Below are 26497 nucleotides of genomic sequence, written 5' to 3' on the forward strand. Positions count from 1 at the left end.
CAGCTCCATCCTCTCTGCACCATGCAGCTCGGCCCCCCGTCTTGAGACAGACCTGAAGCCAGGCCTCGGTCCTCCCACCTGGGAACTGGGTTGGAGGTACTTTGCAAACGTGTCCTCGGCTCCGGCTTGGGGGGCGGGGCGCGGGCCGGGGTGACGCTGGGGGCCCGGAAAGCAGACCGGACTTGACACCCTATTTCCGACCCTCGCCCCAGCGGGGAGCGCCGGATGCGGGCCGGGCGGGGCTCCCCTCCTCACAGGACCACGGAGACCCCGTGCGGGGTGACGGCGGCCCCGCCCCCCGTCCGCTCCGGGAGAGAAGTTAACTTCTCAAACCCGGGTGCTCTGGAGGGAAGAAGGGGTGCCCCTGCCGCCCCGCCCCACACACCCCAGGTCGCCGGGTCCCCGGGCCCCCGCCCGTCCCGGCCCGCGGGCCCGCCCTCCCCTTCCGCCCCCACTCTCCTGCCCCGGGCCGGCCCCGCCCCGCGACGTCACGAGCCCCGAGTCGATTGGCTGACGGCGCCATCGCTCCCGACACTTCCTCCTGGGCCGCCGCCGCGTACTTAAACTTTGGAGGGGTGGAAAAAAAGAGGGGCCCGCGCCGCGCGACCCTCCCTTGACCCCCCCGCCCCGCCCCGCCTCCGGTAACGCCCCTTCCCTGCGGCCCCGGACCCCAACTTTTATCCAACTTGAGACCCGTGAGGTTCCCTGCTCTCTCGTCCCGGCCCCGGGGACCCCTCTGTCCATCCCTGGGCTGGATCCTTAGGACCCACTGGCTCCCCAACCCAGAGACTTCTGTCCTCGACCCCCAACGTGGCCTATTTAGTGAGATCCTGGGTCTCAGAGCCACTGTTCCCCGAGATCGGATCCCCCCTGTTCCCCTCTCAACCTCTTCTTTCTCCCACGGGGCTCTGGATCGCGGGATCTCTTGATCTCTGAACCCTGACCTACTAGGTTTTCCTGATTTCTTGGCATCTCTCGATCGCTGGATCTCCCTCCCTCTACCACCACCACTTGTCTTTCTGATGGTCTGTGATCCCGTGATCCCAGGCGTGAGATCCACTAGATCTCTCTCTCTCTCTCTCGTTTTCCAGAATCCCGCCATCCTCTGGTCTCTCATCTGGCCAGTTATCTCCTCCCGACTCCCTGAGCTCCTCCCCTAGGTCCCCTGGGATCTAGGACCCGGTTTTCCAGGACTTCCCCAGCCGGATCCCGGGTGGGCCACCGGGTCCGGACCTGCCCCCCATGGCCGCTGCCCCCACCCATCCCGCCGGGCTCCCCGGCTCTCCGGGGCCGGGGTCTCCTCCGCCCTCCACTGGCTTGGAGCTTCAGTCGCCACCCGCGCTGCTGTCCCAGGGCCCGGCGCCGGGCTCGGGGGTCTCCTTCCACATCCAGATCGGGCTGACCCGCGAGTTTGTGCTGTTGCCCGCGGCCTCCGAGTTGGCCCACGTGAAGCAGCTGGCTTGCTCTATTGTGGACCAGAAGGTGAGGCTGGGGCTCTCCGATCCTGCTTGGGAAGAGGCCCCCAGCAGGGGGGCGCGGGCAGAGGGTGGGGGGAGGAGAGGGAGGCCCTGCTGGACGACTGGGAAAGGCACTGGCCCCCAGTTGAGTCCTTACCCCACTACCAAGGTTTGGGGAAGGCCAGGGCAGGGGTGGGGTGCCCCAGAGGCCTCCTCAAATTGCGAGTCCCTGCATGTTTGTTGTTTTCTGCAGCGGGGAGGGAGGAAGGGAGGTGCCCGTCCGGATTTGTATAGGAAAGAGGCAGGTAGGGGACAGCAAATGTGGGGGACCTCCCTCCCCACCCAGAGTCCCCCACTTGTTGGAAACAGTAGAAACCGAAGCCGGGCTGGCCGTGGGGATCGGGTGACATGTGTGGGTGTAGGTTTTTGCACAGATGGCCAGGGCAAGTGAGGACTCAGGACCTGATAGATCCTTCTCCTCCCCCAACCTGATGTGTGTACAGAGGCAGATGCCCTCCATGTCCTCCTCAGAGATTGGGGGGGGGTGTTTCTGAAACCTCTCCTAATCCCTGTGCCCCTACTAGGCTTGAACTCAAGAGTCTGGGCACTGTCCCTTAGCTTTTTCCTCCAAAGGCTAGAACCCTAGCACTTGGACCACAGCTCTACTTCTAGCTTTTGGCTGGTTAATTGGAGGTAAGAGTCTCAGATTTTGCTTTGAGTATGCAGAGCTCAGCCTCCTGAGTTGCTAGTATGACAGACATAGCCACCAGCGCCTGGCTTTGTTCTTAAACTTTATAGACTTCAGGGTCTCCCAGGCCAAGCCTGTGGGGTCATGGTGAGAGAGATGACCAAATGGGCCTGGTTCCCCAAATCTTTACATTGTTAAAAGTTTGAATAGTGGGCTTCTATGCTCTTCATTTACCAGCTTCTGAAAATTGGAATTTTTAAATTTGAAATAGTGGCAATATGTTTCCTAGGTCATCAAAATCCTCTGACATTAAAATATTCAAATCTTGGAATGGTTTATTGAAATGCTCCAATGCTATGATATCTAGATATTCTAATCTTCCTTTGATATACACAAAGCACTTGGAAATATTTGATGACTGCTAATCTAGGTCATTAAAATCCTCAAATGTACAATAACAATCATTAGAATTCAGGGTATATAATTGTGAGCATGTTGGGAGCATCAAACATCCAGGATTTCCTCAACTCCCTAAAAATGAATTCTTTGGGCTCCCCCAAAGAAACAGAAAAGGAAACTGTTCAAGTTTAGGAGAAGACCTTCCCTGGGTACCAAGGCCAAGCAATCCTTGGTTTTCTGTAGAACACTAAGGCTTATAACTTGTTTGTTTGTTCTTTTGAACTGCCAAATCCCCAAATCTAGCAGGCCCAGACCCCATCCCCCAAGTCAGCCTGCCTGCTAGGACTGCCCTGCTGGGGGTGGAGATTGTCCTCGGGTACAATTCTTTGTCCTCCCAGCTCAAAGCTCAGCCCAGTTTCTTCTGCCCAGGTGCGGCTGGGCGCCCTCCCCCCTCTCTCCTGCCCTCCCTCAGCACCTCACCTGGGCATTTTGTTTCACTTTCTATCTTACCAGTTGCATTTCCTGCCCTGACTCCCCAAAACTGGGTCCCTGACACCTGGGTTATGTGTATTTGGGGCAAAGAACAGCCTTTCCAGCAAGCCTGCATCTTCCCTGCCCCCCCCATTACATTAATCCAAAATCCCCTTCTCCCTCCTCCCCAGTGCTGGGCCTAGAGCCAACTATCAGGGACAATAGATCCAGGAAGGAAGCTGGGGTGTGGGGGACAGAGGAGGGGGTGCTTACTCAGGGGGGTCCCCTCAGGTCTAGCTGCTCCCAGAGCTGCCCAGCATCAGACACCAAACTCAGGCCTGTGGTCCCCCTCCCAGCACACCTGGAGCCCCCACATCCTGCCCTGCCCCCCGCTGGGGCTAGGAGGGGACAGACAGGAAGCAATGGCCTGGGGGGGGTGGTGTCTGAGTTTCCAGAGGAAACTGCCAGCCACCCCCCCAGGAGGGTTCCAGGCCAAGGCTCTGAGCTTTTCCACCTCCTTTTCACCACCTCCTTCTCCCTCCCCTCAGTTCCCAGAGTGCGGTTTCTATGGCCTTTACGACAAGATCCTGCTTTTCAAACATGACCCCACGTCTGCCAATCTCCTGCAGCTGGTGCGCTCTGCAGGGGACATCCAGGAGGGCGACCTGGTGGAGGTGGTGCTGTCAGGTGAGGCCTGGCTTTGCTTGGAGGGGAGGGAAGGATGCTTCTGGGTGAGGGGTGGTGCCTCTGAAAGGGGCGGGGATCAGATTCACAACCAGGTATTTACAGGCTAGGGATTGTGGTCCTGCCTGGTATATTAGGGGCCCTGCCAATCCCTGTTGAATATATGCACCATGGGTTCACATTGGAGAATTCAGCCAGCCCTGGCCAATCATGCACCATCCACAGCCACATGAAGAAAAGTCCCTGGCATAACGCTGAGTTACACCTTCCACACCAGGCTGCCAGGTGTGATGTGTTCACTTGTAAACCCCATTACACGGTGGAGCGATCCCTGGTCCAAGACATGTCCGGGGCAAAAGCTCAAGACTCGATCTGAAAAGAATAACTACAGCAAGTCAAACTGGGGGTGTGGCTCAAGTGGTAGAGTTCCTGCCTAGGAAGCGTGGGAACTCACACTTAAATTCTTTTCTTTATCTGTGATTATAAAAGGCATCCTCCCACTGTAGTGATCACTGAGTAGATCTTTGCAAGGGAAGCTGAGATCTGGCACCTGTACTTGTAAAATCTCCCTTAGAGCCAGGTGCTGGAGGCTCACCGTGCCTGCAATCAGCTTCTTGTAATCTCAGGAGGCTGAGATTTGAGGATTGCAGAAGCCAGCCTGGGCAGCAAAGTCCATGAAACCCTTTATCACCAATGAATCACTAAAAAGCCAGAAGTGGATCTGTGGCCCAAGTTGGTAGAGTGCCACCCTTGAGTGAAAAAGTCAAGGGAGAGCTCAAAGACCTAAGTTCAAACCTCAGGACCAGCACAACAACAACGACAAATCTATAGAGACAGGGCGAGTCTGTCTAGTCAAAACAAAATCAAAGGAGATAAAAGGGACAGCTCTCTACCCAGGAAACCACGCCCCATTTCTCTGTCAGCCTCTGGGGGGTGGGGGCAGGGTATAGGCAAGTAGGTATTTTCCTAGTGGTGGAACTGAAGTTTGGACCCCTGCAGAACACAGAGTGTGAATGCAGACAGAAGGGACAGATCAAACCTTGCAACTGTGGGGGGGGGCGGGAAGGTGGGGGGGGACGCATGAGAAACTCTGGCCAGAGTAACTTTTCATGAGGAGGGCAGTTGTCACATAGCCAGAGACTCAGAGCTCAGGCCTGTGTCCTCTGCTGCCTGCAGCCTCTGCTACCTTTGAGGACTTCCAGATCCGCCCGCATGCCCTCACGGTGCACTCCTACCGCGCTCCAGCCTTCTGCGACCACTGCGGGGAGATGCTCTTCGGCCTGGTGCGCCAAGGCCTCAAATGCGACGGTGAGGGGCGGGGCCTAGAAAGTGGGCGGGGCTAGGGGTGGGATCTAGGGAGAGCGGATATAAGGGCCGAGCTTGGGGTGGGTGGGGCTTGGGATGTGGGCGGGGCTGGTTTCTTAAACTGGAGAAGTTGCGTGAAGGTTTGTGTTGGGCAAGGATCCAGCCGAGAAACAACCAGAGATAAATATTAAGTCTTCTCTGAAGGAATTTATTTAGAGGATTGCAAGGCCTGGCAGGAAGGAACTCGGGCCTAAGTGCCTCAGCTCTTTAATCCTTTGCACTGATTGAGTCAGACCCAGCCATGAACTAGGATAATCACCTGCATTATTGCCCTCTTATAGCAGATTTTAGTCCTATCTGCAAAAATACCTTCACAGAAGCACCTTCCCAAGGGAAAGCACATAAAGTTTGACCATTCAGGGTCCATCTTTTGTCATTCTGGCACCTGACTTGGCTTGCTAGGACAGTCATACCACAAACTGGATGGCTTCAAGCCGGGTGCTGGTGGCTCACGCCTGTAATCCTAACTGCTCAGGAGGCTGAGATCTGAGGATCGCAGTTCAAAGCCAGCCTGGGCAAGGAAAATCTGTGAGACTCTTATCTCCAGTTAACTACCAGAAAACCAGAAGTGGAGTTGTGGCTCAAATGATAGAGCACTCACCTTGAGCTGAAGAGCTGAGGGACAGCGCCCAGGCCCAGAGTTCAAGCCCTACAACCTACAAAAAGGGGGGGGGGTGGAAATGAGAGGCAAGGTTAGCAGTGGGGGCAAATGAAAGAAGTAATATTTGAACAGGGTGGACTGGGGTGAAGTTCTAGGGGTGTCCCTTGTAGTGGGAAGGGAAGAGGAGATGAGAAGAGTTGTGGGGACCTGGTGGGAGGGCAGAATCAAGGGTTCGAGTAGGGCTCCAGGTCAGAATTAGAGATTGGGTCCGTGATTGGTAACTTTAGTGGTGTAATGCCTTTAGAATGGGATTGGGGTTTGCGCAGAAATACTAAGGGTGAGAACCAGGTATGCATGCCTGGAATCCAGGCCTTCAAGAGATGAGGAAGATCATGAGTTTGTTACCAACCTGGGCTACATAATGAGACTCTGTCCCCCAATAAAAAGAAGGTGTAGGGGGGCAGCGGGCCTAAACTGTGTCTTTGGCCATGTGGCACCCTCTGCAGGCTGCGGGCTGAACTATCACAAGCGCTGTGCCTTCAGCATCCCCAATAACTGCAGCGGGGCCCGCAAGCGCCGCCTGTCATCCACCTCCCTGGCCAGCGGTCACTCAGTGCGCCTGGGCAGCTCAGAGTCCCTGCCCTGCATGGCGGAGGAGCTGGTGAGGGACTGGGGGTAGGGCAGGCTGGGCTGGGGGTGGGGGTAGGGGGCTTGGGGGTGGGTTCTGCTTGGGAAAAGGCACTGATTGATTGTCCCTCCCCTCCTCCGGGACCCTGTAGACCCGGAGCACCACGGATCTCCTGGGTCGCCGGCCGCCCTCGTCCTCCTCCTCGTCTTCTTCCTCATTCTACACGGGCCGCCCCATCGAGCTGGACAAGATGCTGCTCACCAAGGTGAAAGTGCCGCACACCTTTCTCATCCACAGCTACACACGGCCCACTGTTTGCCAGGCTTGCAAGAAACTCCTCAAGGGTCTCTTCCGCCAGGGCCTACAGTGCAAAGGTTAGTGGGTTCCAGCTACCCCCAACCTGCACTTCTAGCCCAAAGCAAGAATCTCCATATTCTCAAGACAGAAAAGCCCTGGAACCTTTGGAGTTCTATAATCCTGGAACTCTGGGAATCTAAATTCATCAGACACTTAGCAGGGAAGTCCCCAGCTACAGAACAGGAGAATTCCTGGCATGAGAACCACAGAACATCAGCTGAGTCAGCCAGTGGCTCACGCCTGTAATCCTAACTACTCAGGAGGCTGAGACCTGAGGATCACGGTTCAAAGCCAGCCCAGGCAAGGAAAGTCCGTGAGACTCTTATCTCCAGTGAACCACCAGAAAACCGGAAGTGGCTCTGTGGCTTAAATCGTAGAGTGCTCACCTTGAGCTGAAGAGCTCAGGAACAGCGCCCAGGCCCAGAGTTCAAGCCTACGATCGACCAAAAAAAAAAGACTAAAGCATAGCTCAAGTAAGAGCATCTTCCTAGCAAAGGCAAACACCAATAGTGCCAAAATATAAAAAGCCCACAGTCATATAATGTCAGAATCTGCCACCTTTTAGAATTTTTTTTTTTTTTTGGGTCCAGTCGTGAGCCTGAACTCTGGGCCTGGGCGCTGTCCCTCAGCTCTTCAGCTCAAGGCTAGCGCTCTACCACTTGAGTCACAGCGCCACTTCTGGCTTTTTTTTCTGCTTATGTGGTGCTGAGGAATTGAACCTAGGGCCTCCTGCAAGCAAGGCAAGCGCTCTACCACTGAGCCACCTTCCCAGCCCCCACATTCTAGAATTTTAAGTTGAGGAGAACGTAGAATTATAGATCCTAAAAGAGTTGTTTGCAGAACTGGGGTTTGAACTCAAGAGGCTTGCCCTTGTGCTAGGCAGATGCTCCGGAACCCCCTCCTCCAGCCCTCTCTTCTTTTATGCTGGGACTAGCCTGTTGCTACTTGCTAAGCAGCTGGGATGACAAGTACAACACACCCAGATTTTTTAGGTGGTTGAATTGGAGTCTTACCCACTTTTGTTTTTGGAGCTGGCCTTAAATCATGATCCTTCTGATCTTTACCTCTTGTATACCTAAGTTTACAGGTGGTAGCCACTAAGCTCAGCTTGCTTTTGTTGTTTTGGAGCTAGGGCTTGATTATGTATCTGAGGCTGGCCTGGAAACTACCATATAGCCTATGCTTGCCTTGAACTTGAGATCTTCCTGCCTCTGCCTCCCAAGTGCTGGCATTACAAGCATGTACCACCAAGCCCAGCTTCACTGAGCTTCAGAGTTTCCTCTTGAGTCTCAGGTCCCATGGTTGGAGAAAATGGCTTAAAGTCAGGGAACAACAACAACAAAAAGCAGCTAGACAAGAACAGACTCCTGAGCTTGCGCATTAAGGTGAGGGTTCAATCCTGTAAATGACCTGTATCCCCCTCCGCCCATTCCCTGTCTTATCAGACTGCAAGTTCAACTGTCACAAACGCTGTGCCACCCGTGTCCCCAATGACTGTCTGGGGGAGGCGCTCATCAACGGAGGTAAGAGGCTGGGCACCTGGGCTGCGGGTGGTAGACACAGGGTAGAGGCCTGAGGCTGGGTAGAGGTCCTCAGATGCCCTTGCTCCCCCAGATGTGCCAATGGAGGAAGCCACGGACTTCAGTGAGGCCGACAAGACTGCCCTCCTGGATGAGACAGATGACACTGGTGTCATCCCTGGCTCCCACTCCGAGAATGCCCTCCATGCCAGTGAGGAAGAGGAAGGCGAGGGAGGAAAGGCCCAGAGGTAGCAGGTTTCTCCAAGAGGCCCTTGCCTTAGTAACCACTACCCCATCTCTACAATGGGCTGACGCTAAAGATTCTCAGTTCCCAAGGCAAACCTTTCAAAGTGCCAAAATTTAACAGTTAACCTTTGTTCCTAATGGACTTCTTTCTTTCTTTGGCTGTCTTTCTTTCTTTGGCTGTCTTTATTCTTTCTTTCTTTCTTTTTCTTTTTTTTTTTTTGTTTTTTGGTTGGTCATGGGGCTGGAACTCGGGGCCTGGCACTGTTCCTGGGCTCTTTATGCTCAAGGCTAGCGTTCTACCACTTTGAGCCACAGTGCCCATTTTCTGGTGATTAATTGGAGATTAGAGTCTCACGGACTTTCCTACCCAGGCTGGCTTTGAACCTCAATCCTCACATCTCAGCCTCCTGAGTAGCTAGGTTTTCAGGCCTGAGCCACCAGTGCCTTGCCCTGATGGACATTTTTTTTTTTTTAAGTCACAGTAGAAAACCAGGTGCAGTGATGTAATCCTGTAGTTCCAGAACTTGAGAGGCTGAGGCAGGAGTACCAGCCCACAGGCCAACCTATTTTGTGCTGATACTATAAGATTTTGAGTTCAGGCCCCACTTCCCGATGGCCCAGAGATGCCCCTGCAGCTCTTGGTGACATCTCACCTCTTCCTTTCCCCCAACAGCTCCTTGGGCTACATCCCCCTGATGAGGGTGGTGCAGTCCGTGCGACACACCACACGCAAGTCCAGCACCACGCTGCGGGAGGGTTGGGTGGTTCATTACAGCAACAAGGACACTCTGGTGAGTAGGCAGGGCTAGGGTTAGGGGCGTGTCTGCACAGCCTGAGTGGGCGGAGTTGGGATGTTCTGGGTGGGCGGGGCTAGGGTTAGGGACAGGCCTGCATAGCCTGAGTGGTCGGGGTTGGGATGCTCTGGGTGGGCGGGGCTAGTCAGGGGGCAGAATCAGAGCTGGATGTTAGGTTTCTTCTGCCAAGCCCCAGTGGAGCTAGAGCAGATTTGAGGGGTGTGAGGCAGTGATGGAGACAGGGCTGGAATCAGAAGGGTGGGTTAGGGGGCTGGGATTAAAAATAAAGGCGGGGTGGGGGCAAGTGGGGGTGGAGCCTGGGGCAGAGTTTGGCTGAATAGTGCTTTAGGCCCCTCAGGAGCTCCAGGGAAGCCCCAGGCCCTGACAACCTGGGTGGGAGGGGGTGCCCCTCCCCTCCCCCATCTCTCCCAACAGAGGAAGCGGCATTATTGGCGCCTAGACTGCAAGTGCATCACGCTGTTTCAGAACAACACCACCAACAGATACTACAAGGTGAGCCAGGGCCCCGCATCCCCAACCCCTCTGGTCATATCCCTCCACCCAAACCTGCCAGTCACATCCTTTCCCCACCCCCAGCTTCCTCTTCTAGCCCCTTAGCCAGTCTACCCCTATTTGCCCTATTGGCTCCCACCGCTTCCCAGCTGGGGAACCCATGGCATAATTCCTTAACCTCTCTCCCTCTCAGATCCCTCTTCTGTAAAATGCTTCAAGTAGCAATACTGACCTTAGGGCTCTATCACTTGAACCACACCTCCATTTCTAGATTTTTGGTGGTTACTTGGAGATAAGAGTTTCCTGGATTTTCCTGCTTGGTCTGTCTTTGAACTGTGATCCTAAGATCTCACCTCTCAATAGCTGGGATTACAGGCATGAGCCACTTTGTACCTGGCCTTGCATTCCCCTCCCCCCCCATCCCCTCGTTGGTCTTCTGTTTTGGCTGGTCTTCTGTTTTTTGTTTTTTTTTGTCAGTCATGGGGCTTGAACTCTGGGCCTGGGCGTTGTCCCTTAGCTCTTCAGCTCAAGGCGAGCGCTCTACCACTTGAGCTACAGCACCACTTCTGGTTTTCTGATGGTTTATTGGAGATAGGAGTCTCATGGTCTCACGGTCTCTCCTGCCCGGGCTCTCCTGCCCGGGCTGGCTTTGAACCGCGATCCTCAGATCTCAGCCTCCTGAGTAGCTAGGATTACAGGCATGAGCCACGGCGCCTGGCTTGGTCTTCTGTTTTGATCTCAATCTGTCCTATCTACCCTCTGCTTAACCAGAGGCTACCCCTCCCTTCCTCAGAGCCCTTCAGTGGCACACTAGGACCCTCAGACAAAACCCAGGACTCTTCTTGTGGGCCTCAGGGCTGTGGCCTCCTTCTCTTCCTTTACTCATCAAGCACCTACAGTATGCAGACACCATCTCATGTGAATGGGGGCTGTGGCGCACTCGGCCTCAGGGCCTTTGTACATGCTGTCGCATCCACTCTTTGCCAGTCTTTCTGGTGGTTTCTGTTTGAGTATCACTTCTCCCTGGAAGCCTTTCCATTCCATGCAAGCCAGGCCTGTTCTCATGACCCAGATTCCTGGATGCCCCTCTGAATCAGTGGAGGAACCCCACGGGCCAGCATGGCATCCTCACCTGTACTGATTCTGTGCCCTACCAGGAGATCCCACTGTCAGAAATCCTCGCCGTGGAACCCGCCCAGAACTTTACCCTCGTGCCACCCGGCACCAACCCACACTGCTTTGAGATCATCACCGCCAATGCGACCTATTTTGTGGGGGAGACGCCTGGCGGAGCCCCGGGTGGGCCGAGTGGTCAGGGCGCGGAGGCTGCCCGGGGCTGGGAGACGGCCATCCGCCAAGCCCTGATGCCTGTCATCCTCCAAGATGCGCCCAGTGCCCCAGGCCATGCGCCCCACCGTGAGTCCCTGCCCTGGGTCTTGAGGGGCTTAGGTGGGGTCCCAGGGAAGGTGAGAGCCTGGAGCAGCCTAAGAAATAGACTCAGCAGGTCTGGGTTCCAGTCTCTGTTAAGCCCCTAATCTTACGTGTGATCCTGAGCACATTACTTCTCTCCCAGCCTATGCCAGAAGGAATGACTGTTTACCCATTTACTGAGTGCCTGCTCTGTCAGGACAGTGACACTGGGACAGGAGCTGGGCAGCTGGTGGGCCATTGAAGGGACCTGGACTAGCAGAATTGTGAGCAAGGAAAGCAAAGGTTAAGGTTGTGTTTCAGCCAGATTCCTCTAGCCTCCTTATCAGGATGTGAAAAGAAAGGGGAGGATTGAGCCAGGCATGGTGGTGCATACCTTTAATCCCATCACACAGGAGGCTGAGATGGGAGACTCTCAGGTTGGAGACTGGCCTTGGCTACATAGCAAGACCCTGTCTTCAGAAACCTAAAAATGGGGCTAGGAATATGGCTTGGTGGTAAAGTGCTTGCCTAGCATGCATGAAGTCTTGGGTTTGATTCCTCAGTACCACATAAACGGAAAAAGCTGGAAGTAGCGCTGTGGCTCAAGTGGTAGAGTGCTTGCCTTGAGCAAAAGAAGCCCTGGGACTGACAAAAAAAAAAGGACAGCCAGGCTCTGGTGGCTCATGTCTGTAATCCTACTTAGGAGGATGAGATCTGAAGATTGTGGTTCAAAGCCAACCCAAGCAAGAAAGTCCATGAGACTTTTTTCCAATAAAACACCAGCAAACCAAACGTGGTGCTGTGGCTCAAAGTGGTAGAGCACTAACCTTGAGCAAAATTGCTCAGGGACAGTACCCAGGCCCTGAGTTCAAGACCCATGACTAATAAAAAGAGAGAAAAAGGGAGAGAGGAGAATCGGATTGGGACAAGGAGATGAGGGTAGAGTCTAGGATCTTTTGGTGGGGAGAAGCTGGACCTTCGGGGCATTCACATAGTAAAAAGAAATGCCAGGCTCTGGCTGGGTTTCTAATGGGACATATTTTGGAAGTCATGGTATCACTTTTGCCTCTCCTTCCCACCTTTCCTCTGTGGTCTCTGAGATCATGGGGGTTGAGACATCGTCTCCTCTTATTTTTCTCCTCACAGTAACCGTAGGAGCAAGGGCCTTTTTTTTGGTTGTCATTTTCTAGAAGAGGAAAGTAAAGTTCAGAATGGGCACATACAAAGCTGCACGTTGCATCACTCTATCCAATCCTGGTTGGGCTGGCTGAAGAGGGGGTTCTTTGGAGCCATGGGTGAAGACCTCCCTGACCCCAGGGTCTCTTGACCTCTCATCTCTCCTCTCTCCCCAGGACAAGCTTCTCTGAGCATCTCTGTGTCCAACAGTCAAATCCAAGAGAATGTGGTAAGCTCCTGATGCCTTCCAGCTCCCATATACCTTCCCCAGTCTCCTTGACACCCCATCTCCATTTACACCCCTAACCCTCCTGTCCCCAACCCATAGGACATTGCCACTGTCTACCAGATCTTCCCAGATGAGGTGCTGGGCTCGGGGCAGTTTGGAGTGGTCTATGGAGGTAAGAACTAGGCTGACCCTGAGAATGGGCGGGGCCTTCATGGAGCCACACCTACCTTTTCTGATAGGCCTGATGCTTACCTTTGTTTTGATTGGCTTAGAGGAAGACTCTTCTCATTGGCAAAACCAATGAGCCTTCTTCCTGTTTTTGTTTTGTGGTCATAAAGTCTGAACTCTGGGCGTGGGCGCCGTCCGTCCCTCATCTCTTCAGCTCAAGGATAGAATTCTACCACTTGAGCCACAGCGCCACTTCTGGCTTTTTCTGCTTATGTGGTGCTGAGGAATCAAACCCAGGGCTTCATGCATGCAAAGCAAGCACTCTACCACTGGGCCACCTTCCCAGCCCCCTTCCAGGTTTTTGTGTTTGTGTGTGTGTGTGTGTGTGTGTGTGTGTGTTGATCGGGGCTTGAACTCAGGGCTGAACATTGTTCCCTCACTTTTTCACTCAGGGTGGGCATTCTACCACTTGAGCCACAGCTCACTTGTGGCTTTTTGATGGTTACTTGGAGATTAAAGAGTGGCACAGATTTTTCTGACTAGGATAGCTTTGAATCTCAGACTTCAGCGTCCCAAGTAGCTAGGATTACAGGCATGAGCCACTGGTGTTCAGCGTTCACTTTACTAATCAAGTAAAAGTTCCACACTCTGATCGGTCACATCACTAGATACTAGTTTCTGATTGGATATAAGTAAAATTTCCTTTGCTGTCCATTTCCCTCTTTGCAGCTCCATCTTTTGCCGTTCTTCCATTTTTTCTTGTCATCTCCAGTCACGGCTCTTACATGTTTGGGACCCCTCCAAGCTGCTCGGGTGACCTTCCATCACTTTCCACCAACCCTGTCTGCTTGTTCTCGGTGGGGTAGGCAGCAGAGGAAGTGTTCATCCTGTCAGGATTGGGAGGTCCCCATTCCTTGCTTCCTCCTCCTTTACCTCACCCTTCCCCACCCCTCAGGAAAGCACCGGAAGACTGGAAGGGATGTGGCGGTAAAAGTCATCGACAAACTGCGCTTTCCCACCAAGCAGGAGAGCCAGCTGAGGAACGAAGTGGCCATTCTTCAGGTGACCCATGGATAGGGATCTGGGCAGGAGAAGTAGAGCAAGGTCAGGACAGGCCTGAAGGAAGGGGGAAGGAAAGCAAATTTAAAATGAAAAGAAAACAAACAGCTGGAGGCTCATGCCTGTAATTAGAGCTACCCAGAAGGCTGAGATCTGAGGATTGCAGTTCAAAGCCAGCTTGGGCAGAAAAGTCCATAAGACTCATCTTCAATTAACCACACAAAGCCACAGGTGGTACTGTGGCACAAATGATGGAGTACTAGCCTTAAGCATACAAGCTAAGGGACAGCACCCCAGGCCTTGAGTTCAAGCCCTAAACAAGGCACCAAAGTAAAATAAAAGACAAACAAAAACAAGGTCCCGCCTGGTGCTGATGGCTCACACCTCTAATCCTAACTACTCAGGAGGCTGAAATCTGAGGATTGTGGTTCAAAAGCCAGCCCAGCCATGAAAGTCTGTGAGACTCTAATCTATTAATCACCAGAAAACCAGAAGTTTGGCTGTGGCTCAAAGTGGTAGAGGGCTAGTCTTTTTTTTTTTTTTTGGTCCGGTTGTGGGGCCTGAACTCTGGGCCTGAGCACTGTCCCTCAGCCCTTCAGCTCAAGGCTAGTGCTCTACCACTTGAGCCACAGCACCACTTCCGGCTTTTTTCTTTTTGCTTATATGGTGCTGAGGAATTGAACCCAGGGCCTCAGGCACGCAAGGCAAGCGCTCTACCACTGAGCCACCTTCCTAGCCCCGAGGGCTAGTCTTAAGCGAAAGAACTTAGGGACAGAGTGTAGGCCCGGAGTTCAAGCCCCGTGACCAACCAAAGAAATCTTAAACATCTTGCCCCCCCCCCCCCACAGCCTAGTGGGTGGGTCATCTGCTCTTAGGTTATCTGCTGGGGTCTGAATTCATGGATGACCTGATCTGTGACCCTTTCTCCTCCATCCTTCCTCTCCCCCAGAGTCTGCGGCACTCCGGGATCGTGAACCTGGAGTGTATGTTCGAGACACCTGAGAAGGTGTTTGTGGTGATGGAGAAACTACATGGAGACATGTTGGAAATGATTCTCTCCAGCGAGAAGGGCCGGCTGCCTGAGCGCCTAACCAAATTCCTCATTACCCAGGTGTGCCACTTGGCCTCAGGCTCCCCCTTGTGGAGGCCCTGGGGACCTGGACACTGGTAGGGGAAAGAGGGGGGGGGGAGGATGGAGAAGGAAAAAGGCAAGTAGTTATAACAATAAGGAAAAGTGAGGCTGGGAATTTGGCTCAGTGGTAGGGTGCTTGCCTAGCATGCATGAGGCCCTGGGTTTCATTCCTCAACACCACATAGCAATAAAAAAGCCAGAAGTGGCGCTATGGCTCAAGTGGTAGAGCTCTACCCTTGAGCTGAAGAGCTGAGTAATAGTGCCCAGGCCCAGAGTTCAAGCCCCACGGCTGACCCCCCCCCCCAAAAAAAAAGGATTCAGTGATAACCCAAACAGGAAAGTCCATGAGATTCATCTCCAGTTAACCAGTACAAAAGCTAGACATACAGTTTTGGCTCATGTGGTAAAGTATCAGCTTTGAATGAAAATAACTAAGGGACTGTGTGCAGTCCCCGAGTTCAAACTTTAGTACTCCCCACCCCCCACACACACACAGAAAAAAAAACTGGCTGCAGGAATTTTTATTACATAGGAAAATGGGACAAGAGGTTGTTTTTCTCATTTAGTCATTCATTCTTTTATTAAATTCAACACTCTGTGAGCCCCTCTTCCAGGTATGGTCTCTTGCCAGGCAGTGCTATGAACCAAAATAACTTGGGCTCTAGAAAGTATCGCCTAGCCAGGCACTGGTAGCTCATGCCTGGAATCCGAGCTACTCAGGAGGTTGAGATCTGAGGATCATGGTTCGAAGCCAGCCTAGGCAGGAAAACCAGGAGCTCTTTATAACCACCAGAAAACTGGAAGTGGTGCTGTGGCTGAAGTGGTAGAGCGCATGCCTTGAGTAAAATTGCTCAGGGACAGCACCCAGGCGCAGAGTTCAAGCCCCAGGACTGGCCAAAAAGAAAAAAAAAGAAAAAGAAAAGAATCACATCCAGCGTGGGCAGGCCTAACCCAGCAGAGGTTAATAGTGAATGATGGTGCTAAATGGATAAGTAATGTCATTGGTATTTATTAAGACTAAGAATTTGCTAAGCAAATTAGGAGTGTGCTTCCTGCCAGAGGGCCTCAGGTTTTCCCCAGTCCCTCCACTCTAGCCCATCCTTTCTAGAATCTATCCAGCTCTTAGCTCTCAGTAAAAATGCGTCTAGACATCTAAAACTCCATGTTCTCATACATCTCCTGACCCCTGGGGGCACCTTCAGGGATGCAGAAAACGTTCTGGGTGAGGTTTAGAGGGCTGGCTGCTTCCGGTGGACTTGGGGTGCCTTCTGCCGGCCTCATGGGCCCTGCCTTCCTTCTCAGATCCTGGTGGCTTTGAGACACCTTCACTTCAAGAACATCGTGCACTGTGATTTGAAACCAGAAAACGTGTTGCTGGCCTCAGCGGATCCCTTCCCTCAGGTCAGTTATGTCCCCTCCTGGTTCTAGGAAACAAGGCCAACCCCAGGGCCCCCACTGCGATCTGGGGTCTTCCCACCTGAGGTGACAATGGTTGACAAGAAAGAGTCTGTTTCTGCCCGCTGTGGAGTCTTAGTACAGACAACAACAGGAGGGGGGAGGAAAGTAGATGAGGTGGACACACCCCTTACCTTCACGAAGGCAGTCCTTTCTAGTTTCATCATCTCTCCTCACATCTTATTGGCCAGAACTTGATCACATGGTCTGAGCTTGCTGCTCAGGAGGCAGGGAAATGTAGTCTGGATTCTGGGCAGCCATGTGTCCCATTACATTGAGTATTTTTATAAAGCGAGAAGGGGAGAACAAATGGTGGGAACAGCTGGTGGTCTTTACAGGGAAATTCTCAAAAGCAGAAGTTACATAGCCTCGTTGAGAGAGTCAGAAAACACTATCTGAAGGAGTAGCACTTTGTGTTTTGGAGAAAGAAGTATTCTGGACAGAAGGAGCAGCCTGTGCAAAGGCCCTGGGACAGGAAGAGCTGCACTTTTGACAGTTTTCTAACAGTTGTATGGTGGTATAAATTACACTGGGAAGGAACAGGGAAGGAGGAAAGGAAGGGAGGAATGGAGGTAGGTAGATGAGCATGATGATTCGTGCCTGTAATCCCAGCAAGATGTTGTGTCGCACGTTCAGTGGATTGATCCTTCAGAGATGTGCTGTTATGCCCCTCCTGGGAGAGATGAGGAAACTGAGTCACTTGCCCAAGATCACTTAGCTTGAGAGACCAACTAGCATCTGTTTCCTTTGGAATACCGTGTTGGTAGTACAGGAACACACCAGGGCAGATGTGGCTTCATCTCCCCCACACCCTGCACCTCTCACCCCTGCAGGTGAAGCTGTGTGACTTCGGCTTTGCCCGCATCATTGGGGAGAAGTCCTTCCGACGCTCGGTAGTGGGCACACCCGCCTACCTGGCCCCAGAGGTGCTGCTCAACCAGGGCTACAACCGCTCACTGGACATGTGGTCAGTGGGGGTGATCATGTATGTCAGCCTCAGCGGCACATTTCCCTTCAATGAGGATGAGGACATTAATGACCAGATCCAGAATGCTGCCTTCATGTACCCTGCCAGCCCCTGGAGCAACATCTCAGCTGGTGGTGAGTGGAATTGGAGAGATTGGTGGGAGGCGTGGCCTATGTGGGTGGGGTCAGAGGGGCTGTACCATCAGCCTCCTGTGTCTGAGGATTCCACCAAACTCACCTGAAGCATACTATTTGTATTTGAGCCACACCACCTCCCAGCCTTTTGCTGGTTAATTGGAGACAAGGGCCTCATGAACCTTTCTGCCCAAACTGGCTCTGAACCATGATCCTCAGATCTCGACCTCCTGAGTTGCTAGGATGACAAGGCTTGAGCCGCCAGCACCAAGCACAGATTTGCAGTATAGGTCAGGAAATCAGTAGGCAAGTGTTTGGGGCAGGTGAGATTTCTGAGCTGCCCGGGCACACCGTTATGGCACCAGTCACAGTGGCAAACAGTTGGTCTCTCCATTCTATGCAGCCATCGACCTCATCAACAACCTGCTTCAAGTGAAGATGCGAAAGCGCTACAGCGTGGACAAGTCTCTCAGCCATCCCTGGTTACAGGTAGTGCAGAGGGTGTGGCTGCACTGGGGGGGGGGCTAGACCTTTATTGGCTGGGCAAGTAGTGATAGAGAGCCTCTTATTGGCTGGGCTGAAGAAGGGGGCGGGGATAAATAGCTATTGGCTGAACACTTGCATTGGGTGTGGCTTCATCATCGGTGGTACCCGGTGGGTCTTTGGCTGAGCAGAAAGTCTCCATCACTGCTCTGGCCACAATTGGCTGCCACAAATGCAGCCCCGAAGCTCACCTACCTCTTACTGGGCCAGGAGTACCAGACGTGGCTGGATCTCCGAGAGCTGGAGAATAAAATGGGTGAGCGGTACATCACACACGAGAGTGAGGACGCACGCTGGGAGCTGTTCCTGACAGAGCGCATGTTGACCAGCCCTGAGATGCCCGTGGATGGGGAGCTCGGCGGCGCCCGATTGCCGCAGGACCATGAGATGCAGGGACTAGCCGAGCGCATCAGCATCTTATGAGCTGCTGCTTCGGGGAACATCCCAGAGTTGGAGTGTTTTAGGGGAAGCAGTTACCCGCCCAGACTGGATGCTTCTTTTTGCAGGATGCTGCAATGGGGGTGGGGAGGTTATCTCGAAGGCCCTCCCTGTCTCCCCAACAATTAAAATGGACTTGTCTCTCGCCATGCCTGGGTCTCTGATCACACCCCATTCTTGACTCTTTAGTTTGTAGTCATTGCCCAGAATCGTGGAGCGAATATCACTGGGACAAGTGCAAAATTCAAAAATTGAAATGTGCTGTCTACTGAATTGTATCACTTCTGTCCCAAGATAATGTTAAAAAAAATAATCTGAGCCATTGAAATTTGGGAGCCATCAACTCATGGTGTGATGGTTTTAATTTTTTTTTTTGCAGTGCTAGAGTTCGAATCCAGGGTCTTGTGCATGCATGCTAGGCAAGTGCTCTACCACTTGAACCAGGGCCCCAGCACTTTTGTTTGTATTTTGTTTGTGAGACAAGGTCTTCCTATCTGCCTAGTCTGGCTTCCAACTTGAGATCCTCCTCTCCAGCCTCTGCCTCCTGAGTGCCTAGGTTTGGGATTATAGGCATGTGCTTTGTTTTGTGGTTTTTGCAGTACTGGGGAGTGAGCTCAGGGTTTTGTACTTGCTCAGCCCTTTTGCTCATGGCTGGTGCTCTATCTGTTGAACCACATCTGGCATTTTGCTGGGTAGATTCTCACACTTTTTTTTTTTTTTGTCGATTGAGGGGCTTGAACTCAAGGCTTGGCTGCTATCCCTGAGCTACCACTTTGAACCACAGCACCACTTCCGGTGGTTTTCTGGTGGTTAATTGGAGATAAGAGTCCCACAGACTTTCCTGCCCCGGATGGCTTTGAACCACCATCCTCCGATCTCAGCTGTGAGCCACTGGCCTCCAGCTTCCTCTCACTTTTTTTGCCACGGCAGGTTCTCCCACCAGGAGCCACCGCCCCTGAGAGGAGCACTGGCTTTTAAGGAGTAACCGGGAAGGTTGTAGGAAGGCTCTTGGTGTAGTGACAGAGGCCGGCCGCCAGAGGGGGCGCTAGCCCAGCCTGCAGAGCGTTGGGGACTCAGAAGCCTTGGGAACCCGTGAGGCTGGGACTCTGCACCGCAGAACTGGGAGAACAGAGCATCTTAGAAGGCGCGGAACAAAGCCTCTTAGAACCGTCGAACAAAGGCCCCTGGAATCGCAGACTCTTACAGCACATAGCCTCATCGCACCTGGGAGATAAAAGACACATTCTGTTCTGGGCCAAACATAGACTTCCAAGCAGAGAATCATTCCAGAATTTGGGGACACAACCAATCTTAGAATCAAGACTGGCTACATAATTTCCAGGTCCAGTGCAAAAGAAAAATGCCGGGCACCATGCTGGAAAAATGATTTCAATGCAACCCTAGCAGACATTAAAGCAAACGCCGGGGTTATTCTAAGCAAGATCCACGCCCTGCTGAAAAGCATAATTTTATGTGTTGTATGTGTGTCTGGTTTTACAGCTGAGTGTCTGGGAAAGCTTCTTATAAGAGGAGGCGAAATCGGGGCTGCTCCTCTAAATCTAGCCTCCCGGTGCGCAGCCTCAGAAGCTGAAAATTGAGGAGGGGTGGTTGGAAACAGCTGCCAAAATGTCACGTGGATCCCTTCTCTATTTATAGACTACCCTTCCCCTCTCCTGGATCAGTCCAATGGCAGCCAGAGCTCGCCCGCAAGAGGGCGGAGCCATCTGCAGAACCGGGGAAGCGTGCACCAATGGTATCGGGACGAGGGCGGGCTTATTTCATTGTGACGCGTCGGGAGGGGGCGTGACCAAATCCCCAAAGGCCCGCTACGAGGGGGCGTGGCGAGGCTGCCTTGAAGCAAAGTGAGTAGGTCCGCTCGGAGCATGCGTCGCGTTGGGCGGTGCCAGTGCCCCGCTGAACATTTTCGTCAGAGAGGTCACCAGCCAATAGGCGGCCGTTGCTGTGTCGCTGGGGGGCGTGTCTATGCAGATAAGGCGCGGGTGGGCGGCCCAATGGGCGGGCGCCTATGCAGATGAGACGGTGACAGCCCGGCCAAGCGGGCGGGGAGGTGGGACGGGGAGAGAGAGGGGCGGCCGTGGGGCCCGGCCGGGCTGGGGCGGGGGGCCGCAGCCATGATCCGGGCCTTCTCGTTCCCGGTGAGCCCCGAGCGGGGCCGGCTGCGGGGCTGGCTGGAGGGGAGCCTGGCCGGGCTGTGCGAGTTGCACTGGCTCCGGGAACGGCAGGAGTACCGCGTGCGGCAGGCGCTGCGGCTGGCCCAGCCCGGGATGGGGGGCGCCGGGGCCGAGGACGCCGAGGACGCCGACGAGGACGAGGACGCGGCGGCGGCGCGCCGGGCGGCGGCGGCGCTGGAGGAGCAGCTGGTGAGGGGCCGCCTGTCCGTCCGTCCGTCCGTCCGTCCGGGGGTCTGCATGCTCAGATGGGGGAGGGCAGAAGGGACGAGGAGCGGGCTTGGAGACCCCGCAGTCCGGGCGGGTGATGGGTGGGACCTGGCCTCGCCGCCCCCAGGCCGGGTGGGCGGGCTGGGGGGGAGCACTGCCTGCTTTCCGCCGGGGCGATGGACAGGCCCTGTCCCCTCCTCTTCTTCCCGGTGGACGATCCCTCTGGGCGCCAAGAACGTGTCAAATCTGGGTCCCAGTACTATGCACGCGTTGGCTTCCCGCAGAGCCTGCCAGATCAGAGCCGGGGGGAGGGGGACCTAGTCCCCATTTCACAGAGAGGGAAACTGAGGCTCCGAGAGAGGAAGCGACTCATCCAAGGTCACACAGCAAGCAAAGAGTCGCCCCTCTGCTCCACCCCCTCCCCAACTGCCGGGGTGGGGGCTGCATCTTCGCCAAGTACCCCCCCGCGGGCCTGGAGATCGCACGGGGGCAGAGGGGGAGGGGTCCCCCAGGATCACCCTGCGCCAAGGCGCCCCCCCCCCGCACCAGGCCCCGGGCCTCCCTACACCCAAGGGGAGGCCCGGTGGTCCGACTTCCGGCCGCCCTAGCGCGCAGGATGGTCAGAGGCCCCCCATTAAGAGGGTCTCGAACCCCCCCTTCTTGAGTTTCCCTCTCTGCCCCTGCCCACCACATCTCTCTCACTTTCGGATGGCTTCTTTCCCGGCCCCGTCTCCATCTCTAACTCCCTGGTCCTCCCTCTTTCCATTTCTGTATCTTCCCCCCCAGTCTCTCTCCCCCCAGCCCACAGACCCCCGGCTCCCCGGGCCCACCCCGACCCCAAGCCCTGTGTGTGGTCAGAGAGTTTCCCGTTTGGGGAAACCTGAGCCGCGGTGGCGGAGGGCGGGGGGAGGGTCCCGCGGTCGCTGACCTCGACTGCCCCCCTCTCCCCAGATGGGAAGTGGGGAGGGGGGCTGCAGCCAGACGCGGGCGCGCGCCGGCCCCGCCCCCGGCCCAGCCCGGAGTGGGACCCCGCGCATTCTTCTCCAACCAGAAACAGCTGTGGGAGGCCCCACCCCCTCCCAAAGTTAAGAGGCGGATGCGGGGGGGGGCTCCACGCCAGCTCCCCCACCCCCTGCGCCCCAAGCTGCCTGGCCTTCGGGAGGAAAGGGGACCAGGCAGCAGGGTGAGCCGGCTGTGTCCCGGCCTTTCCCTCCCCTCCTCCCCCACAGCCCTCCGTCCTCCCTGCTGGTGGGGAGCCCTGTCCCCACCCCCCACACTAGTCACTAGGCAGAGCTCGACCCATCACCAGGGAAGGAGGTGCAAAGCCTCTGGTGTGTGTGTGTGTGGCGGGGGGCAGGGGGGGTCCTTCTCCAAGAGGGAGGGGGCGCTTCTGATCCCTGCACCCCATCTGTGGAGACTTAGCCACGCCCCTGCCTTCACCCAGGGACCCACACTACTCCGCATTAAAGCAAGGAAAGACTGACGCCCAGACTTGTGATTTGCCCGAAGGAAACCAGGGTTTCTCCACCAGGTAGAGGCTAGGGTTATTGGAGATCAGACCTGACCCGGCGTGAACCCTGGGGCCAGGCCAGGGCGAGGGCTGCTTGGGTCCTGTTTACTCCCAGGAAGGAAAGAGGAAAAAGCTCCCTTCCGGCCAGGAGGACTGAAGTTAGACTTGCAGAAGGACTTCCTCACTGAAGTTAAATGCTACTGAATTAACGCTAGGGAAACGCAAGCACATGGAAAGGAATACAGGCTTCAGAAGCAGACCAAGGGGTCTGGTCCTAAAGATGCCCTTGAAAAGTCTGGCTGAGCTGGGAGGCCTGCTTATACAAGCCTTGCACACACACATGTACACACAAGTGATGGGGCCCCCACAGGGAGGGGGAGCAGTATTCAGGCCATGGACCTCTGGTCTTTTAAACCTCCATGGTTTTTTTTTGCAGCTGGGAGAATGAGGTCAGACTTGCAAAGTAGGAGAGATGGACTGGGGCAGTATTTGATGGGGATATTTGACCCTGGGGGGGAGCAAGACCCCCACACTGATTGTCCCCCAATGTCTCCCCTTCCCTGTAGCAGAACTGAAACTTGACCTACAGAATTTACTCCCCCCTCCAAAAAAATATCATTTCACACTGATATTAATGATGCAAGCAACAGTTTAAATCTGTTCCTTAACTGGAACCCATAGCTCCGATAAGGTTCGGGGCCACTTATTCAAGGGAATTGTTCTTAACGCCTTTCAACATTAAAACAACCCTACGAGAGACTGACTTGGGTCATGCCCGCTTACACACCAGGAGACAGCTCAATTCCATCTTCTTCCAGCCATAGCTGGAATGGTAAAGCTGCAGCCAAGGCCCACAGTGTGCTGTTTTTGTTCAGATGGAGTTCTCAAGAGCCCTGGCTGACCTGGAACCCTGATCCTTCCTAGCTCTGGGGTAGTTGGGATTCCACGTGTGTGCTACCACACTTGGCTCAGTAGTCTGACAAGTCCTTTAGGAACAATCATACATACTGGCACCAATTTAACAACACACTGCCTACAGGCATAGACTTCTAAGTCTCCATTGCCCAGTGATATGTAGCTGTCTGGCTTTACTAAGGACAGATGACAACAGCCATGATGCATTTGTGAAGAACATGTCCCCTGACTAACTCTGACACCCTCCTTCCCTCTCCTGCTACACATCCTGAGGACCTGCTCCGTGCTGTGTCTTAGCAGTACCCAATCTGCCTTGCTTCATCTTAACTGCTATATAGTATTTCACTGGAGGCATTCAGACACAAGTATCTGCCCCAGTGAGTAACTGCAATCATCCATATACAATGTATATAAAGTCAAGAGGCCTTATCTTATGTGGGAAGAAATGGAAAAGGCGGGGTAGCAGGGTATGGGAGAAGGGAGCAATTTTGGAAAAGCATGGGAGAAGGGATGGACTGATTCTGTGAATAAAGCATGGAGGGGTAGAAGGAGATGTGGGGGGGTATCAGAGTCTACAGGGGCAAGCTGGCACTTTGGAGGTGTCAGACATGGCCCCAGAGAAGGGTTCTCAATACTGCACAATTTGTTTGGGGGCGTTGTGACATACTCAGAGTAAGAGCAGGCGCTTGGGTGATTGCAGTCTCAGCCAGAGCTGAGTCCGGGCCTCCTGTTCTGGGGGGGATGGGGGGTGGAGGCTGCAGGAGCCGGCCTGTCTTTCTGCCCTAAATAGGCCTGGCTGGATGTCTATCCTCGATGCCCCACCCCTCCCTCCTCCATCCCACCCCTGCCCCGCCTCCCTGCCTTCCCCCACCCCCCCCTCCAGCCAGCCAGACAAGCTGGCTTTTGTCTGGGGTCAACCGTCAGCCCCTGGCTGCCGCTACTTGTGGTCTGTGCAGTGTTCCCTGACCCTGGCTATCTCCTCCAAAATGAGGTTAAATCCAAGGGGTCCTGGAAGCCCCCCTGCATTCAGTCCAACCTGGAATGGTCTCTGAGGAGTGGTGGACACACACTGGAGATATCTGGTGGGAATGGAGCCAAGATAGAAGGAGGACCTAGGGGGAAGAAAAAAATCTAATCTGGAGATCAGTGTTGCAGTACCACTAAGGCTAGACTCACAGAAGGACTTCCAGGAAGCACTAGGATGGAGATTTTTTCTGAGGGGGAAGAGTCCAGCCACAACAGGAAGCCCTTAAAGAAGACTTGCACAGCCAGGCACCAGTGGCACACGCCTGGCCTCCTAGCTACTTCAGGAGGCTGAGATCTGAGGATCACAGTTCCAAGCCAGCCCGGGCAGTAAAGGTCCTGAGACTCTGATCTCCAATAAACCACCAGAAAACTGGTGCTGTGGCTTAAGTGGTAGAGCCCTCACCTTGAGCTGAAGAGCTCAGGGACAGTGCCCAGGCCCAGAGTTCAAGCCCCATGACTGACAAAAAAAAAAAAAAAAAAGACTTACACAGGAACTTCCCTTGCTCCTTGCTGGAGGGGTGGGGGAGAAGGGGGAGTACTTGAGGCTAGGAGAAGGCAGACCCCTGGCCAAGGAACCTGCAGTCTCCTAGGCAACACCTTAGCAGTGAACAACTCATGCAGCAAGAAAACCTGCAGTTAGACTCCAAGTCGGATGAGCTGTGAGCACAGATGGGGGAACAATGGTGTGGGGGGAGAGGAGGACAGATGATGGGGGCCTCATCAAACTTAAGAGAGAATGGGGTAGGGGAGCTGTAGCATGGACAGGAGTTAGACAGCCCAAAGGACTTTCCAATGGGGATGATGGACAGGAATATTGATCTCTGAGGGAGTCCTGGGCCTCAGATGCTGATTTTATCCTTTGGAAATTGGAACATGGCTCCTTCAAGAGCTCATGGGGGTGGGGGCCAGTGGGCAGAGGTCTGGGGGTGCTCTGATCACCCTGCTTTCCCTGTGTCCTCAGGAGGCCCTGCCTGGGCTCATATGGGACCTCGGCCAGCAGCTGGGATATCTGAGCCTGGAACCTGGGGGCCTGGACCAGGAGAGCGGGCGCAGCTCGGGTGAGCAGGGGAGGAGAGGGGTTGGGACTGTCCCCCCCACACACACCCTGGGCTCCCCCCTGTCCCTGCCTCCTCCTATCATCTTCTCTCCCAACCCGGATCATGCATGGCTTCTCCAGGCTTCTATGAAGACCGCAGCTGCACCCCAGGCCCAGAGTCACCACCCTCCACCTTCTGCGGGGACAGCGGCTTCTCGGGGTCCAGCTCCTACGGACGCCTGGGGCCCTCGGAACCCCGGGGCATCTACGCCAGCGAGAGGCCCAAGTCCCTAGGTAAGGTGAGCAGGTGGGGCTGGAGGCCAAGACCAGGCCACTAGAGAGAAGGCTTGGAGAACCTGTGTGCTCATGTGTGCCAGTCCTGAGGATCGAACTCTGGGCCTGGGCGCTGTCCCTCAGCTCTTCAGCTCAAGGCGAGCGCTCTACCACCTGAGTCACAGCGCCACTTCCGGTTTTCTGGTGGCTCCTTGTAGATAAGAGTCTCATGGACTTTCCTGCCTGGGCTGGCTTTGAACCGTGATCCTCAGATCTCAGCCTCCTGAGTAGCTAGAATGACAGGTGTGAGCCACCGGAACCCGGCTCTTGGTGTGATCTCTAAGCATCCCTTTTCCCTCTTGGCTTGTGTGCATCTATTCATATGAGGTTAAACCTGAGGACATGGTGGGGAGCCTCTGGCCTTCCTCACCGGAATTACTATTCCTTTACACAACGGGGTGCGGAGCCTCTGCTCTGAGCCTCGCTAGAACCGATTAAGAGTGAGGCTCCGGCACTGACCAGGACAGACGGCACCCTGGCCTCATGGAACAGATGTTCTGATCCGAACTAATGCAGGAGATGAGTGATACAGGGTGCCGGATATTTGCATGTACTGAAGAGAAACAAACGGGGGAAATGGGCTAAGAAGTCCCCCTGGAGGCCTGCGAGGGAACTGCAGTCAGTACACCTACCTGTAAGAGGGAGGGGGTCTCCCAGACGTGGTGACATCCGAAGGGGGCTCCCTGCAGTGAGGAAAGGGCCCAAGGGGGCGGAGGAGGGGGTGGAGGCCACTCCAGGACAAGCATGGATGAAGAGCAAGTGCAAAGGCCCCGTGGTCAGGACACAATTATGCTGTGCCTCCAGGAAGCAGTGTCTGGGGAGGGGGGGGACGGTGCAGGCGGGG

The 26497-nt window shown here is 54.5% G+C and overlaps 1 protein-coding gene across 2 annotated transcripts in view; it reads left to right on the plus strand.

Annotated features, from left to right (window-relative positions):
- The window catches only part of Prkd2 (protein kinase D2), a 25565-nt gene extending 6982 nt beyond the window's left edge, over window positions 1-18583 (plus strand). The window contains exons 2-19 of one of the 2 annotated variants that reach the window (XM_013032681.1): window positions 1064-1482; window positions 3564-3702; window positions 4876-5007; window positions 6172-6326; window positions 6445-6667; window positions 8096-8173; window positions 8265-8418; window positions 9090-9207; window positions 9646-9723; window positions 10881-11139; window positions 12486-12538; window positions 12638-12710; window positions 13662-13768; window positions 14715-14876; window positions 16200-16298; window positions 17186-17453; window positions 17857-17942; window positions 18207-18583. In XM_013032681.1, coding sequence (XP_012888135.1) covers window positions 1243-1482; window positions 3564-3702; window positions 4876-5007; window positions 6172-6326; window positions 6445-6667; window positions 8096-8173; window positions 8265-8418; window positions 9090-9207; window positions 9646-9723; window positions 10881-11139; window positions 12486-12538; window positions 12638-12710; window positions 13662-13768; window positions 14715-14876; window positions 16200-16298; window positions 17186-17453; window positions 17857-17942; window positions 18207-18419 — 2637 coding nt within the window. In that variant the 5' untranslated portion in view covers window positions 1064-1242 and the 3' untranslated portion in view covers window positions 18420-18583. Of the gene's footprint in view, window positions 1-632; window positions 1483-3563; window positions 3703-4875; window positions 5008-6171; window positions 6327-6444; window positions 6668-8095; window positions 8174-8264; window positions 8419-9089; window positions 9208-9645; window positions 9724-10880; window positions 11140-12485; window positions 12539-12637; window positions 12711-13661; window positions 13769-14714; window positions 14877-16199; window positions 16299-17185; window positions 17454-17856; window positions 17943-18206 lie in introns of those variants that run through there. The other variant, XM_013032680.1, reaches the window with a different exon arrangement.
- The last annotated feature ends 7914 nt before the right edge of the window (window positions 18584-26497 follow it).

The sequence above is a fragment of the Dipodomys ordii genome, unplaced genomic scaffold, assembly GCF_000151885.1.
Source record: "Dipodomys ordii isolate 6190 unplaced genomic scaffold, Dord_2.0 Scaffold156, whole genome shotgun sequence".
Taxonomy (NCBI): domain Eukaryota; kingdom Metazoa; phylum Chordata; class Mammalia; order Rodentia; family Heteromyidae; genus Dipodomys; species Dipodomys ordii.